General features: G+C 36.3%; 1 protein-coding gene across 1 annotated transcript; it reads right to left on the minus strand.

Moving 5' to 3' along the window:
* Positions 1–537: 537 nt before the first annotated feature.
* Positions 538–20802, minus strand: LOC121422891 (Usher syndrome type-1G protein homolog). Its single transcript, XM_041618119.1, has 3 exons — positions 20235–20802; positions 12278–12449; positions 538–6102 (listed from the first exon to the last, which is right to left on the minus strand). Exons 1-3 carry the CDS (start codon positions 20396–20398, stop codon positions 5182–5184), a joined length of 1257 nt encoding a protein of 418 aa, XP_041474053.1. The 5' UTR covers positions 20399–20802; the 3' UTR covers positions 538–5181.
* Between the last annotated feature and the right edge of the window lie 391 nt (positions 20803–21193).

Genomic DNA, 21193 nt, shown 5'->3' on the forward strand with positions numbered 1-21193 from the left:
ATAATGAGTGAGTGGGTTGGTGATGAGATGGTGGGTGAGTAAGCGAATTATAGTTGAATGGGTTGATGACGAGTGAATGGGTGATTGTTTTGGTGATGAGAGAATGGGTGAATGAGTGGGTGGGTTGGTGATGTGGGTGAGTGAGTGGGTCGGTGATGTGGGTGAGTGAGTGGGTCGGTGATGAGAGGATGGGTGAGTGAGCGAATGAGTGAGTGGGTTGGTGATGTGGGATTGTGAGTGGGTTGGTGATAAGAGGATGGGTGAGTGAATGAGTGAGTGGGTTGGTGATGTGGGTGAGTGAGTGGGTTGGTGATAAGAGGATGGGTGAGTGAGAGAATGAGTTAGTGGGTTGGTGATGTGGGTGAGTGAGTGGGTTGGTGATAAGAGGATGGGTGAGTGAAAGAATGAGTTAGTGGGTTGGTGATGTGGGTGAGTGAGTGGGTTGGTGATGAGATGATGGGTGAGTGAGTGAGCGAATGAGTAAATGGGTTGGTGATGTGGGCAAGTGAGTGGGTCAGTGATGAGAGAATGGGTGAGTGAACGAATGAGTGAGTGAGTTGGTGATGACGAGATGGTGGTGGGTGAGTGGGTTGCAAAGGATGTATTGGTGAGGGAATAAGTAAGTGGGTTGGCGGTGAGAGGATGGGTGAGTGCAGAGAGAATTAGTGAGCGGGCTGGTGATGTGGGTGAGTGGGTCAGTGATGAGAGGATGGGTGATTGAACGAATGAGTGAATGGGTTGGTGATGACGAGATGGTGGTGGGTGAGTGGGTTGCAAAGGATGTATTGGTGAGGGAATAAGTAAGTGGGTTGGCGGTGAGAGGATGGGTGAGTGCAGAGAGAATTAATGAGTGGTCTGGTGATGAGAAGATGGGTAAGTGATCGAATGAGTGAGTTGGTTGGTGATAAGAGAGTCGGTGTGGCGAGTTAGTAAATGAGTGCGTTGGTTGGCGAGGACATTATGGTGATGTTGGGTGATTGGGTTGGTGATGACATGAGTGGTGGCTGAGTATGAGTATAAGTGGGCGAATGAGTGATTTGGTTGGTAAAAAGAGGATGGGGGCAAGTGAGCGAATGAGTTAGAGCGTTGGTGACGACATGAATGATGATGGTGGGTGTGTGGGTTGCACATAATGGGTGAGAAAAGGAAAGAAGGAATTACAGTAGGAAAGTCACGATAAGGGAAGAATGAAAACAAGAAAGAAAAGACAGAGATAAAGAACTAAAAAGGAATTTTTAAATAAAGACAAAAAGTGTTCTGATAGCAATGAAAGAAAGATAAAAAGAGGGAGAAAGAAATAGGTTGGAGGTGTACAAAATAATAACGCAACAAAATGAGTTCAAAGGTAAACCCCGAAGAGAGAAAAAAAAGAAGCATGCAACAAAACAAGGGGTAATTTATTGTACAATTATAAGTATTTTACAATATATTTTATTGTAGTTTCATCTTAATTTTTCAACAAAAGTCATTTCTGTTTCTGTTTTAAAACAGATACACTGACAAAATTAGTAACTTAAATTGGAAGTGCGTTCCAAAATCATGGGACCAGTGACGGATAATATATTCCGTGCAAAGGTAGTTCTTACTGTCGGTATACGAGGAGCAGTTGCTTGTCTTGTGTTATGATTGTGAGTTTGATGGTTTAATTAAAATGTTCTTTTCATGATTAACTTTATATTTTGGTGGTTTATTGTCCCCTAACTTTTCAATGATTAGTTGTTTCAAACTTACTATAATTCCTTGATTGATTACATACAGAACCCCCCCCCCCCCACAATGTTAGCTAGTTCATCTTGTCTAAGCGCGATTATAAAGCATGTGGTAAATTGCCTTTTATACAAGCTTTGCTTTGTTTCGGTAAGCCCCTTCGTTTTACTCTAAAATACAAACATCATCTGAGGTAGCTTATTTTTCTTATTGTGTTTATCCCATAATTACATAGGACTTCGTTATGTTATGTTTATTATGTTGTATACAACACTGTAAAAAGAAAATTTATAAATAAAATGAAATTAAATGAAATAATAAAATCTTTTTGATTGATTGCAATAATAAAAGTATGGATATCACAGGCTCACAGCGGTATTATTTCATCAGCTAAATTTCTCTGAATGTATGTTATAAATATCAATTTGAGTGTCATGATCGTCTACCAATTATCCTTCGCTATTGCATCTCGGTCAATAATGCATTTTCGAATTAATCATTGTAATTGTATATCGTCGGTAATACACCCCCCCCCCCTTCCCTCTCTCATCTATTGGGAGAAATGAATAAATAAATTTTAATATTTGTCCCAGCTAGCTTGCTCCGCAAAGCGATTAAATATTCATGTACTCGTTTTTCAATAACATATCAATGTTTCCAACCTAGTATATATCCAATCGGTATCAACATGATTAAATGAGTTTGGCTATAGTGAGAGGGGGGGGGGCGTACGTTGTTTTATTATCGAGTATTTCTTGGACATGTTGGATACATGTAGATAAGAAAATTAATTTGACATAGATCCTGGTCTATTTCTCATCCAAAATGTCATCTCCCAATTCTTTCTCTCCCCTTTCTCTCTCTCTCTCTCTCTCTCTCTCTCTGTATTAAGTTCAGATTGGTTTATTCACAACTCAAAACCTATTTCTATTCTACCGGTGATAATTTCATTTTGGTATGATTATATTTATGTTTTGCGTAAATCAAACAAAATACACTAGAGTTTACTGAAAATCCTGGAATCGTATCTGACAATTACTATTCTAAAGATAACATGACTGTGAAAATGCGTAGACCATGACACAATTCAAATAATCTCTTTCCATCTGAACCAACATCTTCCAAAATTTTATGTGACGATTAGAGGCATCATCTTTCGGTAAACGTGGATGTCTACTATGAAGTTGTTCCATTAAGCTGTCCGTGACGTTACGCAAGACTTTACGAACGACTGCTTGGAGCATTTTCTCATGGGACGCCACAAGTTTTCCCTGATGTTTTTAAAAAGTGCAGGGAATTTTTTTTTTTACTAAAAACATGAACCCATGATTAAAATTCCCGTTAACAGCAAGACTATGTATCCACCAAGACTATAAATCAAGTTTAATGAGTAGATGGAATTTAACGTGTTAAATAAATTGAGGTTTCACTCGGGAACCTGCTCCAGGAGTTCGTATAGTCATGCTTATCTTCATGAACAGCTTTATGAAACCGCCCTTCAAACATGTAAAAGTTCATACATTATATAAGTTCGATGTGTCTGTATGTACTTCATGGTTGATGGGGGTGATCCATCATTCTCCTCCGACCAGATAAATTTTAAAAAATATGGCGTCGTGAATAGGCGTTTACTGATCAGAAAGGGGGATTTTCTTTGACATGTAGAAAAAGTAGAAACATGATTTTTTTTTAATCATTATTTATGTGACTGTGGTATTTATGACATATTTTTATATCTGATGAAGAGATCAACATTGAAAACTATTATTATTATAGTTTACAAAATTGTACAAGAGCATTGGTGACTTTTTTTAATCCAGGAAAGAGACATTTCCAAGCTTAAAGTGCAATATTATTCTTATCAAAAGTCACCATCACCATCACCAACGTTATACAAAAATAATATTTTGACAACTACCAGTGTTACTATCACAAAAACATCGACATCATTATCATCAGCATTACGATAATAATCTCCAATTGTGACTTTTATTCCATATAATATATCATGTTCTTGTATTTCAATTTTCAAAAATAAGTCGAGCTGACAAATACGATTTTTGCTACTTGAATTAACTCTTTGTTCACGCGTTATCATGGTTATTCCAGAATACGAAATCATACTATATACAGATCCAATTATCATTTATATCATCTTCGTAAGCATGCGATATCAGAAAGAGCACGAACTTACTTAGAATTGAATTGAATATTGTAAATATACAATATTTCAAGCTTAAACTCTTTTCATTATTTGTCTAAACTTGTTTAACGAGAGAAATTCAAATCAGAAGCACAATCGACAAAATAGTTTTAAACTTAGTATTATTAGATTACCCATGAATTAGACCAACATTACTGGTGTGTTGAAAAAGTATGAACTTAAAATAAGTTACAATTAGAAGAGTTACTTAGTTTACTTCTAGTTGATAGATTGCGTAATAAGCGTACTAAGTACTTACCTTAAGCGTTACGTAATATAAAAAAGGCACCTTAGAAAGATTGCTATCCCTCCCATTCCTCACCTCCTTCATATTCACATTATGATCATTGCTTCATCAATATACGACACTGACTTACACGTTTGACAGTTTAACACTATTTTCATGATTATCAGTATTGTTTAACACTTTATTCGTCATTATAAAGTATAAACAATACTGTCACTTCAGATCAACAATTAACTTAATAATTATGCCAAAGAAGATTATGAATAAAAACTGCGCTGATATGTTTTTTCAACAGCGCCATCTTTCTAGAATTACCGTTATATCGAGAATTGGTATGTAAATATTGGTGTTTCTTTGGCATTTTGGAGTGAAGATAAATTAGTGTGGTATTCGGGGCATCATTCCGCAGATGGAGCGCTACAATTGGGAACCCACTGCCCTCTTATGAATTTTCAACTGAAAAAAGGAATAAAAAGAAGAGAGGGGAAAAGAGTAAAAAAAAAAGAGAGAGTAGGGCCCCTCTCCCGTATACATTACCCTTGTATATCATTTAAGAATTGTAATAAGAATTGGCAGATTATTTTTATTTGTATGACCTTCAAGACAATTCAAAACAAGTTTCGTTAGCAAAAATTGAAAGAGAAATAGAGAAAGAAAATTAAAAGAAAAAGGTTATAACAAATCCAGAGGGCATTCTTTGCAATAGTGGCATATAATGTTGAACTCTCATTCTACTTTACTGTATACAACTTTTTATTATATCTAAATTTTCAAAACCGTTGGCACATAATATGGGTCCCACTTCGGCTAGACAAACTGAGCTAAGTGATATCATCAATGATTCGTGTCGTTGTTCAACCAGAGATTCAGTGCGTTTGTGGTTCCAACAAATGGCATAAAGTTTATTTTGTTTGTGTTCAGTACTTGTATTTTTTACATTCACCGTTTACAGCAAAGATTGCTATGATAGTATCTATATACATGTACATCGGTAGATGGATTCTTTGCCACCGTTACCACATGTTCACATCGCGGAATCACGCATTGGACTAGGAGTTGCAAGAATTTCCTTTCTCTTGGCAATTGCGCGATTTAGCTTTCTTCTGGGACCTAGAGGCAGCTTTAGATCAACAATGTCCTGTTCCGTCAACAGCTCTAAGGCTTTCATGTCAATGTCTTCTTCGAAAAAGACAGGTATGTAATCCTCGAGGTCGTTAGTGGTAAGGAATAGTTCGATGGCTGACGATGATGCGTCGACCTCGTCTTCTAAATCGATGTCCACCTCAGCCCACATCGCCTCGTTACCGCGAAAGACGGTACTGATGGAATCACCTGGTTTAGCCGTCCTGGAGTGATGACTACCGGTGTCTTTATCAGACGACATTCGCCTCGGCTTGGTTGGTTCTGACGGATGGCCAATGACATCATCAATGCTATTATCAAGTGTTGCAAGGGCATCGTCAATATCCCCTAAATTATCCTCTCTTGGCAGCGACATCATCGCGGTGGCGTTGCGATTCGGAAGCCAGAATCGTGAATCCTGGTAATTCGCGCTTGTTTCCCCAGAGTTTTCGGTGCTTCCCGATTCTGACGCTGGTACTCCTGTAGAAGAAGTCCCGTCACCGTCACCTCTCTTCCGATTGTGGTTCGATGTTCCCTCTGTTGCATCTGGAAGCATCAACGAATCCCTCTTGGTGACTCTCGAGTGAAGAACATCCGAATAGCTAGATTCTGACATACCCGGGGTGGAAGGTTTTCTATTGCCTTTGTTCTTGCTCTGTCTCTCTACTTCCCTTGCCATCTGCTTTTGGTGTTCTTTCACCATCTTGTCGAGTTTCTTTACTCTGTCGTCTGCGTCTTTGATGGCTTTCTGCTTTGCCTTTTGAACGACTTTCTTGTTGGTCGCCGCCTGGCGTCCTGAAACGTCATCCAAAATTTTGACAATCTATAAAGCAAGAACAAAACATCGTATTGACATAATCAATATACATTATTTTAGTCTCCTGATAACCGTTGACAGCGTCGCCAATTCGCGAAGATAGATAAATATCATATCCAGCTCTTAAGCCGCGGAACGGCTTTGAACGTTGGGGTGTCTATGCTAGAAAATGAATACAAACACATAATCAGCTGGTCATGTTTACATTTTGTACATATGTAATGAAAAAATTTGGTGCTTCACCAGCACTCTCATGGACCAAGCCACGAAGGATTTACTGGGGGCAGGCGCGTACGCAAGGGGGGGGGTTCGGGGGTTCAAACCCCCCTTTCTCATGTTTCCGAGGAAAAACACAGAAAAAATTTCCGCTCGCTTCGCTCGCTCCATTTTATTATATCTTTTATTTCCGCATGTCGCCGACATGATCACGGTATCGCCATTAACAAGGCCATACATGATTATCATGATGTATACTTATGAATACAAGTGAACCAAGACAAAGACATACGTTTTCTTACAAAATATGTTTTACCAATATGAAAACCAAAATGACGGAAAACGCTAAAATGTCGGTTAGCTCGCTCCGCTCGCTCGTAATAATTTATGAAATTCCATAAGTATCTAGTCTCCTGTTCAAGGCCGTATTATGAGTGTTACGAATAGAAGGACATTACTTGATTTACTAACAAACTATTGACAAGAAATGTATGTTTTGACGGGAAAACGCGAAAATTTCGGCTAGCTCACTCCGCTCGCTCGTAATCATTTATGAAATTTCTTAAGTTTCTAGTCTCTTGATCAAGGCAATATTATGAGACTTACGAGCAGAAGGACATGTATCATCAACTAATATGTAATCATTACCAACAAGCTATTGAGAAGAATTGTATGTTTTGACGGAAAAACGCAAACATTTCGGCTCGCTTGCTCCGCTCGCTCGTAATTATTCATGACATTTCTCAAGTTTCTAGTGTTCTGATCAAGGCCATATCCAGGCGCGTAGCCGGGGGGGCGGTCGCCCCCCCAAAAAACGTCCCCAAAAAGAAAAAAAAAGAAGGGAAAAAAGGAGAGGAGAAAAGGAAAAGGGAAGGAAGGAAAGGGAAGAAAGGTAGCTTTGTGTTTTTTCTATTTATTCTTTATTTTTTTCTCAAAAGAGAAACTCCTTCACTCTTCTTGCTTTAAATTCATATATGAATTTTGCTTCCGCACTGCGCGCGGTTAAATGACAATATTGAAGTTCTCCATTGTTCCCCCACCTTTTCTCTAACCCTGTTTTTCCACCTCAGCTATGTGCTTCTTGCCAGTTAAAGTTAAAATTGTATACATTAGGGCATGAATTTGAGTATAAGGTTAGGCCAAAGTAAATGTAAGAAGTTATCTTTTTTTTCAATTGATCGCGCAACTTCTGGTCTGGTCGGCTCCGAGCGGGTAAAATCTTTATATCAGTTTCTGCCGTCACCTCCATAAAGTCAGCTTCTCCCGCTTTTCAGCTCATTACTATAAACAACCATAATTTGGGGGCAAACAGGTTCCTAATTTAAAAAGAGGAAGGTATGGAATACGTGTCGTATTCAATAAAAAAATTTTTTTTTTTTTATCAAATTGTATTAAACTTCATGTCATTTCCCTGTATACATTCATCTCCTGTCCTGTTTTGCGCCCTCAGTTTGAAATTTTGAATGACACTTAAGTTTCTTTATATTCAAAATGAAGCGCTTCAGGATAAGTCAAAAAAATTAATCATCCTTTATTATATAGATAGATAATTTCAATAAATCACAGAAGTTTCAACTTCATGCGCACTATTTTCCTTGTAATGAAGTTCAATAATCTTAGAAAATCAATTGAATTAGAGACGATTGGGTATTAGAGATATCTACATTTGATGAAACGTCCGCCCTTTGAAATTTCAGTTTCATTGCTCATCGCGGGGAGGAATATCTTCCTCTACCAATCTTCTCCACTGTTTTGCGAGTTAAAAATATGCACTGATGCTAAATTGTTTGTAATCAAATCTGCATCTTTCCAAAGAAAGTTTCAATATATCTTTGAGAATACCCTTTTCTCGGGACCCTTTTTATGGCAAGAAAAATTGATAAATCACTTTAGCTTCCGCGCTTCGCGCGGAGTTATCATTTTAATTTCCTCCTTGTGCGTTTACAATCACTTTTGAAAACAAGGTTCAAAATCGCAATATAGTCAACCGAATTGGAGGTACTAGAGACAAGAACAAGTGGAATGCCTCTGGCCGTCTCACCTGCATCACGCGGTTCAATATAGCAGCAGTGCTGACTTTGCATACTACTCTAACTCGCACAAGATGTTCAGTGATACATGGTTACTCTTATGTCCTCTTTTTATGAACTAGACCAATAAACTTACAGAGATATGATGGTTATTCAACAAACAACCCCATCATGGCCAAAGTTCATTGACCTTACATGACCTTTGACCTTGATCATGTGACCTGAAACTGGAACAGGATGTTCAGTGATACTTGATTACTCTTATGTACAAGTTTCATGAATCAGATCCATAAACTTTCAAAGTTATGATGGTAATTCAACAGATACACCCAATTCGGCTAAAGTTCATTGACCTTTGACCTTGGACATGTGACCTGAAACACGCACAGGATGTTCAGTGATACTTGATTACTCTAATGTCCAAGTTTAATGAACTAGACCAATAAACTTTCAAAGTTATGATGGTAATTCAACAGATACCCCCGATTCGGCCAAAGTTCATTGACCCTAAATGACCTTTGACCTTAATCATGAGACCTGAAACTTGCACAAAATGTTCAGTGATGCTTGATTACTATTATGTCCAAGTTTCATGAATCAGATCCATAAACTTTCAAAGTTATGATGGGAATTCAACAGATACACCCAATTCGGCTAAAGTTCATTGACCTTTGACCTTGGACATGTGACCTGAAACACGCACAGGATGTTCAGTGATACTTGATTACTCTAATGTCCAAGTTTAATGAACTAGACCAATAAACTTTCAAAGTTATGATTAGTGTTGTCAGTCGGTCCGGGATCGGGATGAATTCCCGGCGGTCTGAGGCTCCGAGACGGTTCCGAGACGGTTCCGGGATCAATCAACTTAGACCGTATCCCGGCAGGAAAATAAAATCAATAATGGCCAAATTCATGTTGTAATATTTCCCTAATTAGTAATTAGTAATTGTACTTACGAAATACGAGAGAACAATTTAGTTTCAACTGGCTGTGTGCACATGCACCTCGAAATATTACGCAATTACATAGCTATCTGTACTCGTCGATCGCATGAGCATGCACGCAATCTAGCTTTGCACACGGCTCCGAGAGATCTACGCAGACAACGTGTGTGTGTGTGTGTATTTGAGTTTTGACAGACGTGTATCAATCAGATATGATTATTTACGTCTGGGACCGACCTTTAACGTCACCATCCGAAAGACGTGACCAGGGCTCGAACTTCGAACCTCTGCATCAGTTTGTAACTTCCCCACAGCTTGGATTACAGGCGCACGCCACAACGCCCAACAATCGTCTACTGTATAGTCTCATGTGCAGACCTCTTTCGCCTCAGTTCGTTTTACTGAGTCATTCATTTACCCCATACTTTCGAAGTTTCGAGTTGAATCTGCTACGATATGTATGGACTAGTGAATTTATCATGAAATAATTTACTAACAATTGACGATGATGATCTATGAGTATTTGCAAATTTAGTCATTTAAAAAAAGTCGCCATTAATTTTGTGATGATTGTATTTGTTGGGGTATTTTTTTGCGAAAGGGTTTGCAAATAACAACTAGACGAATGCGCATCATGTTTCAGCTGGTTAGAGCCGGGAGAGAGAGAGAGAGAGAAGGGGGGGGGGGGATTACGGGAAGTGCTTGGTCGTTCACGACTGGGGACCATCTGTCATCTGTTGACTTGATGTTTACAATTGCAAACCAGTCGGTCAAATCATGGAGCTGTTAATAGCTCTATGGTCAAATCATTTCTCCTAGATATATTTCGACTTAAATTATAAAATTGTACCAAAACGCTGTTAGAATTGGCGATGTTTAAAGTGGCGTTGTTTAAACTTTGAAACAACATTGTTTTGAAAGTCATATCATACCCTATATGTTGTAAAAATATGTTGTTAAATGCATCAAACAAATTTCCAATGATATTAACAGTTTTAAATGATATCGTTGGAAATTGCAAAAAATATTTAAAAACAAACTGTTTAAAGTTTTAAAAAAATTCTATTGGTTTAATAGTTTAAAAAATAGTTGTATATTGACTGGCTTAAACAATGTTTCTTAATATTTAAATAGTTGTTCAAAATATTTTTTTTACTGTGAATAGTCTGAGTATCTATTCAAATAATGTTTTCTCGATCGAAAGTAATTCATGATTAAAGAAAAAATGAGTTTGTTGTTTCGATGCGAAGTGCCGGCCGCCGGGACTAATCTTGTGTAAATTTCCAAATAAGCTTCTCTGATAAGATAGTATTCACTTTTCTCAGTAGTAGTGATATCAAGGAGATATCTCCTTGGTGATATCATACTGTTCAGAGTTACGAGAGAGGGAGAGAGAGAGTGAAACTGAAAGTTAATCCATATTCCGGGCTAGCTAGGGCCACAGGCGCACTGACAAGACATTACGCAATTTGCTTATAACTGTCAACCACGTGCGCACCGACCACAGATCAGTGGCACCGACATGTGTGTTATTGGACTGTCAGATCAGCAGCTGGGTCGACTCAAACATAATTCGGGTCATGTCAGTTTTGTCGTTAATGTTTACAGTTTGCGGTGGTGGCACGCTTTGACTGTCTCATCATTATTTTCCCCACGTTTTGAGTGAATGTTTACAATTTGCGGTGGTGGCATGCACACTTTGACCATGGAGCTAACAGTTAATAGTTCTATGCTTTGACTGTCTGGTGCACCGCCAGTGCGCAGTGTTTAAGGCTGGAAATGTAGGTATACACTTTTGGATTGCATTTGTATATGTTTCGGGATTCGGGACGAGCCGGGATCCCGATAAGGAAATTTTGAAGTTGCCGGGTCGGTTTCGGACCGGGATTTTTTTTCTAGATAACAACACTAGTTATGATGGTAATTCAACAGATACCCCCAATTCGGCCAAAGTTCATTGACCCTAAATGACCTTTGACCTTGGTCATGTGACGTGAAACTCATGCAGGATGTTCAGTGATACTTGATTAACCTTATGTCCAAGTTTCATGAACTAGGTCCATATATTTTCTAAGTTATGATGACATTTCAAAAACTTAACCTCAGGTTAAGATTTCGATGTTGATTCCTCTAACATGGTCTAAGTTCATTGACCCTAAATGACCTTTGACCTTGGTCATGTGACATGAAACTCTAATAGGATGTTCAGTAATACTTGATTAACCTTATGGCCAAGTTTTATTAACTAGGTCCATATACTTTCTAAGTTATGATGTCATTTCAAAAACTTAACCTCAGGTTAAGATTTGATGTTGACGCCGCCGCCGCCGTCGGAAAAGCGGCGCCTATAGTCTCACTTTGCTTCGCAGGTGAGACAAAAACGGCTCCTTTTTATTTTAATTTATGAAACACTAAAAGCTTCGCGCTTCGCGCGGGAGGGGGAAACTCCCCTCCCTCCACCCACCCCCTAGGGAGCGCGCTTCGCGCGCTCTGTAAGTGTTGGCACGCTTCGCGTGCATTTACCGCCCCCTCCAAAATGAAATCCTGGCTACGCGGTTGGCCATATCATGAGTGCTACGATCCGAAGGACATGTAGCATCGACTATGATACCAACAAACTATTGACAAAAAGGTTATGTTTTCAACGCAAAAACGAGAACATTTCTGCTCGCTCGCGGGTCATGACCGCACTGTTACATACCCATCCCCACTTAAATGTTATTGTCTTATTTGCAGCGCTGAAAAAAAAAGAAAAAAAATCATCACCTCCCCCCCCCGCTCATCACTTTTTAGAGACTGGGCGGGAGATTTAAAAAAGAAAAAATCAGCTCGAACCCCCCCCTTTCAAAAATCCTGCGTACGCGCCACGAAGGATTGACTGGGGGTACTGTGACAATGTTCAGTAACAATAGAATAATCCTCCGTGGATATAGCCCTGCCATACCCCCATTCCCCCAATAAAAAAATAAAAAGTAATTCATACTTTACCTCTTCTTTGCCTACTTCCGAAGCTAAGGCCATAGCTGTTTTATAATCGTTATTGAGAGCCCAAAGATTACAACCAAATGAAACCAAGTACTCGATGATTGTGATGTGGCCGTAGAGGGCAGCCACGTGGAGTGATGTGTGTCCCTGTAAATCGGCTTTATCTGGGTCGCCCCTGGAATGAAAAATAGGCCCCCAAATGGAAAATCTTGATATCAGATTTCATTAAATTAAATCTTTTTATATGACCTTAGTCGCAAAAAAGAAATAGGCCTACAATCAAAATGTGTTCTCCAGACTTCTTACATGTGTGATTCTACCCTGATTTGATAATTCTGCATTTGTGTTGTCTTTATTTCGGGATCAAAGGGATGGTCCGGGCTGAAAATACGTATATCTAAATAAATAGAGTACAATTCACAAAGCAGAAAGCCGAAAATTTCATCAGATCGGATAATAAAATAACTAAGTTATTGAATTTTAAATTTTACCAATATTTGGGGGGAATCATCATGAATATTCATTAGATGTGCTGATGATGTCAAATCCCCTCTTTCCTTTTTTCTTATGTTATTACATGAAATCATAAATAATTCATTTTTTCATACACGTGTAAATGATGCATCTCCATTATCATAATGAAATAAGTTGCGGTAATCAGTCCAATAGTTTAATTTCTTGGTAGAACAATTTTGAATAAACCTAATTTCATATAATGAATTACAAAAGAACAAGTGTGATATGACATCATCAGCCCACCTAATGAATATTCATGCCTAGAACTGTTTCACCGGAATAATGCAAATCTTTAAAATCCAATAACATCGTTATTTGATTACCCGATTTTGAACAAATTTTCAGCATTTTGCTTTATGAATTTTACTCTATTTATCATATAAATATCTCCAGCCTGGACCATCCTTTTAAAAAGAAACAAATTACGACATGTACGAGAGCCACTTGATCGTTATAAAAAGACAAAATATAGTCATTTTGTTTTTACAGCATTAAACCTATTGGCATGAAAATCGAAAAGTAATATATTAGACTATTTGCTGCCCAAGTAAACGTCATAGAATTATTACATTCGGCATGTTCTGGGTAAGAGATAAATTATAATTTGCTGCCACAATAGGGGGTCTCAAAATATGGTGACACGACATTTGCTCCTACGACATTTTCTCCGGTGATAATATCTCAGAGGGTCGCTAGGGTTAGAGTTAGGAGTGTAACAGATTTGTTTAGATTAATGTAAGGATAGGTTTATTTAGTTTTGGAGGGTATAGGTTTTATATTTGGCTTATAAAGTGCAGATTCTCAATCGGAGCAATAGTCGCCCGAGCAAATATTATATGAAATATGAAATATTCTAATTTTCTCCTCGTTTTCATTTGAAATAAAGTTGCTCTCCTCCCTGAAATTGTGGAATCAATATCGTTTAACATGTTGTGGTCCTGTCAAGTTGGTAATTTCGATCTAAAAAACGAAGAGCTAATTCGGAGTGCCGATTTGTCTAGTTCAAATTTGAACGAGAAAAATCAGCACTCCGAAGTGCAGTCGCTATCACTATACAGTATATACGCTCTTTCTCCCGGGGTTGATTCTTGTCATTCGGGGGGGGGGGGGCATTATGCCCCCCCCCCCTTAAAATCTCGGCCGCGGATTGCGCGATCACAACGAAAATGTGCATGATAGTAGAGGATGACGTAATCTACGCAGTTGCATGGTAAGTTTCACTGAATTCATATATTTTTATTTTATATTAATTAATTATGCTAATTTATTCATGAAATCATACTTTTTGCTCTGATTCAGTAAATAAAGCTCCTAGAATGCTATTTTTGGGTGAAAATATTCTTTATAACATTCCTTACAATTTTGAATGAAAAAAATTCTGGGACCAAGACCAATTTTTTATGTATTTTTTTTTATTTCTGATGTATTTCTTTGTTTTTTTTACTTTTTGTTTTTATCTTTTTTTCGATGGAAATTGTTCCAGACTTAATTCTGATCATAAGGCAAAAATAATTAAGCTTAATCAGTAGAAGTAGAAATAATGATACATTTATGAATTTTGGCTAAATACACAATTTGCATTTGATTTGTACATGATATCACGTTTATGAGCAATTTTGGGTCTGACATGCACTTACATAATGTTGCGTAATGTCGTAACTGCGTATACGTACCTGGGCGTCACAAATTTGGTCTCAAAATTTGCGCGAGACTTGAAAGTAAAAAGTCTGTGAAAAAACTAACACAGAAAATTCTACTGAGGAACTCGTGTATCGCTTAAAAAACAGACCAGGACAACAGCAGGTTTCGCTTATTTTGGTTGAATATTTAACAATTATTTTTTCTACCAGATCGAGTAATCTTAATTTTGGTTAGCATGATATATTTCGAATTTTCAAAGTTTTCTTATCTGGCCTTTTTTCACAACTGGTATAAATTTTATTAGAATTAAATTCTCTCGTGATTTGCTCAAAATGTGGTGATAAGCAACACTTGATACTTTGTAAAGTTAAAATTTGTGTGATACCTTAATTTGATGAGATCCGTCAGACATGCATGTTAGATCTTTATAGACATGGCTGTTATAAAACATACATGATCAAAAAAAAATAGACTGATAAAATGGAAATTACAAGTTAAAAAGCCTACATATGTGAAGGCCTTTAAATCCTAACTGGGTGTCGCCTAGCTATTCTCTACAGTCGGATCAAAGATCGAAGTACACACTCTATATGCAGAGTAAAACGTTAATATACCCTATAACTTTTCAGTTACTGTTATAGAATAAACATTACCGGCATAAAGTGCATATTATTAATATAATGTGCACACATTAAATATATTCAGAAACTTCGACGATGTTGTAAATGAATGTTTATGATTTTCGATAGATTTGTTTAGTGGGAGGTATACTAGTTACATAAAACCAACATTAATATGATTAATGCACTCTGGATTGATTTTACATAATTATTTATATTAGGCGTTGTATGATCAGGGATTTTGCCAAATTCATTCTGAGCGGTATCGCTTGCAGTTCAGTCGGGACCCCTAGGAAGGGGGACGGGCGCGCGGGGGGAATGCGCCCCCCCCCCCTACATGAATAATCAGATTTTTAAAAAGTAAATGATTATGAAGTAAATGTTTTTATAATCATGGTAATATCACTATGTTCGGTGCCTATTTATTGTAAAATATGGAAAGAAAATATACAGGCCGTATTTACTTATACAAATCCCCTAATTTATGTATACGAAAGATTCTTAAGACTGAAATCAATCATAATTACATTCGATATTCGCTTGAAGTCTATCCGGGAAAATAGAGAATGAATCTCAATGTAAGTTGACATGTATACAGGGAATAACCAGGTATTTTCCCATCTGCTGACCCGGCTGCTGACTAATTTCCACCTCAATCAACAACCAAATATTTGATGATGGATTAGGGAAGATGTGAGTAATTGGAAAACTAGACGATTTGAATTAATCACAAAATCAAACCATCGATAGGGCACCGTGTGTATGATGTATAATAGGAGTTGATTACAATACATGCGAGCCTTCAATTTATATTGCCAACGCACAGAAAATCGTCAATATTGTTAGGAATATCGTTTTTTAGGAGATTGGTAAATGTGAGGTTGATTGTTTTATTATTGAACAGTTCAACCAGAAAAAAAAATCACCAGTCGGACTTACGTCACTGGAAAAGGAATTTTATTCATTCGTTCTACAACTCACTAAATATGAATTGATTTGATATGAATGATTTGATTTACTAATAATGAATCATAATAAATAGGCCTAACATATTATAATAAATTGACTTTCGAAATTATTGTAAAATTTACAATATTACTGAGCTGCATGCATGCTGAAAGATCGATATGAATGAGAATAAAGTTTATTTTGTGTAAAACGGATATAATATGACAAAGTAATCATGGAAAATAACGTAACATGGTACACACCATCATTAAAACTTCTGTTGAGAGACAGTGTCCAGAGGAATAACCCGACATTATTTGATAACCCCTTGCTCCCAACAACAAGTATACTAACCTAAGAGTATATTTTAAGAGAAGTACATTGCACCATCGCACATAATCATTATCAAAATAAACAATTTGCTTATGATAATAATAATTTTAAAAAATAAGCAATATGACCATCTCAAAGAGAAATTCATGCAATAATTCAAAATCTTTATGAAACAGAGTGCCGGAATGATGGTTTTAACATTCATTTTATAGATTTCCATACTGGTTGAGTGCTGTTGCTGCTGGTTATGATGGAGAAGATGGTAATGATGATGATGAAGATCTAAGGTAATCAGGGAAAACTATAATTATTTTCTGTAATAAAAAATATCGTAATATTCCTAACTTGTCTAAGTTCACGAATGAGGGGTATTTTGCTCTTAATCCTTGGGTATTCATAACTAAATGATTTTCATGTAGTACGTTTCCATCTAACCAGCTCTTCATTTTTTTCGGGTTTAATTTTGTAAAATCGTGGGACAGAAAATATGTTATTATCATTTTTTTTATAATTCATTAGGCATTTGAAGGTAAGAGTACAAATTAAGTATGGAAATCCTGACGACATTGCCATTATTATGATTTGATATAAACAGTAATACATTATCACATGCAAATATAGTCAATAGTAAATGTTCCATCTTTGTTATTGTTATCATTCTAAACAATCGATAGTTTTTTACATAATAATAAGAAAATAATATATTTCACTCTTTCCCTTTCATTTTCATTATTTTTCTCTTTGTTTTTCTTAATTGGTCGGGATACATTTGAAGGCCATGTCCCCTACTCCCCCATCTGTTTGCCAGTGATATAATAAATCATACAGCGAAATATGAAAGCGTATTTATATCCAGGGTGCTTCTCAGCAGCAGGTAATAAACAATTGATATTGTAAAAGATGTTAATTTGCACGTTCTTTTAAACAAATTCATACATCACTTTAAAACGAATTTATGGGATATTCATAAACATGTTCAATGTATCTCGAATATTATACCCTTTGGAATAAAGCGCTGTATATTATGTTTGGACGAAAATAAAAACAAACAAAAATGAATACGTTAATCTGACTATTTCCTCGTAATGAAAATATTTAACAGTTTAATGACAGTACATACCATATCACCATTATAAGAATATGTCATGATATTACTTGTGCATCATTGAGCAATCTTTCAAAAGACACCTATCCGCCTATATTCAAGAATATTTCTTCAACAAATTTGTTTGACGAAGAGTGCTTTAATCAGTACACAATAGCGGTCAAAGTCCTCCCCGATAACATGGATAATGTAAGAGAGGTCTATATATCAAGTTCTGCTGATTTAAGTATCACCACTCCCAACGCTTCTGTATAATATCCATATATTTTATAGCCTGCATACCATTATTAATCTCGATCACTCACGAATTCGATGGCAGTGAGTGTAAAGACTAAAGCTTATTGGTGTTTATCCCTGTTAAACAAATTAAAAAAACAAATAAAATCGCAATCTCTCACCATGTTCACGTTTCATATAACTATAAAAATATATTATTGATTTTGGTTATCATAATCTACACTTGTATAGAGGATGATTGTGCATTAACAGATATGAATTTTGTTGTAGTTTAAAAAGAAATTTATATCACGCTGGGTGCTTATTGAACATGCTAGCAAATAAAATTTTATCTTATGTTTTTCTGAAAGAATGAAATAGGGCAAAGAAGTAGAATGTTTAGAGTTTGAACAAACTAGACATGAATGCAGGAGGAAGAAATACTTTAAGTTTTTAAAAGCTTATGATATACTTGCGAAAAAAGATTATTTTGATGTAATACAAATTTTTCAATATGTAACTTTGAAGGATATTGAGAATATACATAAATGATCTAAATTTTATTGCAGGCTCTATAAACACTCTTTTTAAAAACTTTTTAATACATATTGTATTAGAGCGGAGCATAAAACAGTTAAGTTTGTTTTCAAAACGTATCTTGACATATCCAGTATGATATAAGAATATCATATAGGCCCTAATTATCTTAATAGTATTCTAAGGTTTGTGATAGCTACAGGTTCTCTTCAAAACATTTATCATCATTTTTTCGTTCCATGTTATTTCAACTATTTTTTTCTTCGTTTCTAATATACGTTTATATCTAACTGTGATTCAGTATTAATATACCCCTATAAATCACCTCGTATATTTTTTTAAAACTATTTCATGACTCGTTTCGAGTCTATTTTTTTCTTCAGTGGAAAATGAACCTGACAATTTTTGATGAAGAAGTTTAAATCCTACAAGTAATGCTATATAATGATATGGGCCTATCATATATGAATAACTCGATTCACTTGAATAAATGAAATAAAACAATGAAATAGGTGACACTCACTTTCCACCAGTGATTGTATGCACACATGAGAACTACTTATGTCGTATAACTTTTGAAAAAAAGATTCAATAAAACAAAATGATTGTCCAACCAAAACATTTTCAAAGTCAAAAACAATTCTCATAGACGCAATATATTTGCATTGAAATTCACATGATTTTTTTCAATTTGATCATTTTATGGTTTCGGTTAGACATAAATTCACCCGCACATCCACTGATCATGCTGGTGGTATATGAAATTGCCACTGTATTAAATAATCGCCAAAATGATAACTAAAGATATTTTATTCGATTTTTAATTAATTTGTCATTTATCTTCTTTTATTGTTGGTGCTCCTACAGACTGTACAGTTTGCATCGATTCTCTGAAATGTTTCCTATATTTTTGGTTTGACAAGGCCACTACGAGTGTTTTGCCAGATTGGGTTTGTGCTTAAATAAATCGCGTCAAAACAACTCATTCATAAGTATAGAATATCAGATATTGAGCCCATGCAATTTGTTGATGTGGACTGCATCGATTAAAGTACAAACAAAGGAACATGTGTAGAATTCAATTCTCTAAAGCTAGAAGGTAATGTTTGCTGCTTAAAGGGAAAACCTGGCCATACCCGGCATAGAAGCATAAACACAGGATCATGCACCAGTATAGCACGCTCGCAGGATTTAGCACTTTTCAGACCGGATGGGGGCAAGGGGGTGACCCCGCCCTAACAATAATTGTTCAAGAAGTGAAAAGAGACATATGATTTTTACAAAGTGGAAGAGAAAGTAAAAAGAAATAATACTATGAATAAAACCTGTATTATTTTCTACGAAAAAACCCTCTATATTTATAGGTCGTTCTTCCCCTAGCAAATTTCTATAATAGGCCCATAATTAATTTATCGTGGACTTTCAAATACTAAATATGATTCAAGCCATGCAAGTACACGTCATCAAATATTTCAATACAGAATTAAAAACTAAAGTAGCGTAACATGTGTATTTCATCTAAATCGCATGTAAAGTCAGTCAAGAGATATTAAGCTTTTTTTTGGGGGGGGGTTAATAAATGAGTCGATGACGTCACACATTATTACTTTTTATATTCTATTCAATGGAAGTATCACATGATTTAATGATAAATTAAGGTGTTCTTTAATGAATCACATTGCGTAACAATAATGATGATTTTTAGATGTTCGCGGAGCAGTTATATAATTGTTTTTAATCAGAATCGGGTGTAAAATTTTTGTCAAGCTATGGGATTGAAATGTACATAACATATGCACAATTTCTTTAATCTATCAGCCACCCCGGTCAGCCACTCACATTGAAGGAATTCAGTAGTTTTTGTTATTACAAAAGTTTTATGTAATATGTAACTGATCTAGAACTCCACCATTACAATGGTAAAGATGAATAGGCAAACGATAAGGATGGCTTGCTCTCCCTCCAGATATTTTTTTCAAAATACGCCAAAAACCCATGCCCCAATTGCCCCCATATACATATATGCATATATTCGAAAACCTACCCTCTGCTAACAATCAACCGAAGTGCATCTGTGTGACCATTAGTCGCAGCCCATAATGTTGGGGTCCTACCGGACTCATCTGTCCGGTTGCAGTCCCGTTTAGTGGCCTCGCGGAGTGGGTCCAGGTGCCCCTCTTTTGCGGCTTCGTGAAACTTCGTCGTCATGGTCTAGAACAATAGTTGATACTTGAAGAGGTTCTCAATTCCTGATAGATGTGGCCTTGTCAGATTTGCGTTTCATATGTCAGAAGCAGGACATGGAAGAGTCTAGATTGACTTTTAAATGAACAAGTCCATTGATAATAACCTGTTCTCCTTTGCTTTATTGAGCTCGGTATCGGTAAAACAATGACTGTTTAGTAATATATTACTACTGGAGAACGTCAAGTATACTAGAGAATGCCGCAGGCAAAAGAATATCACCTGTATCACAAAGCAACGGCACTTCGTCTATCAGCTTAATGATTATCGTCCCAGCTCGTATCTATACGTACACTTTATATACCCAGATTAAATATGAATTTGCTGAAGTGTGGCCGATCGATGAAACTGAAGTATACGACAACTGTGGGCGTTGCTCAGGTAGACTTCGCCCCCATCTCAAGTTGAATTAACACTCTTCTATCTCCCGCGCAAGTGTATTCCAAAACAGAATGTAAATTGACAAATATATACATCATCTAGAGTTAATCAATTCAAACAGCACTTTGACATGTTTGAGAATAGTTCTAGGTTATTTAAAGGGGAAGTTCACCCTGACAAAATATTTAATAGCAGACATAATAATTAGAAAAAAAATATTGCCGAAGGTTTGAGAAAAATACATCATAGAATAAAAAAGTGATTATGCGAGCAGAATTCCAACATATCGTATGGTAAAAAAACAATGAAATGTCAATTTATTTAATAAAATGAAAATGTTTTTTTACTGTACTTTTTAACAATAGTCAAATCAATCAT

Source organism: Lytechinus variegatus, chromosome 10 (assembly GCF_018143015.1).
Source record: "Lytechinus variegatus isolate NC3 chromosome 10, Lvar_3.0, whole genome shotgun sequence".
Taxonomy (NCBI): domain Eukaryota; kingdom Metazoa; phylum Echinodermata; class Echinoidea; order Temnopleuroida; family Toxopneustidae; genus Lytechinus; species Lytechinus variegatus.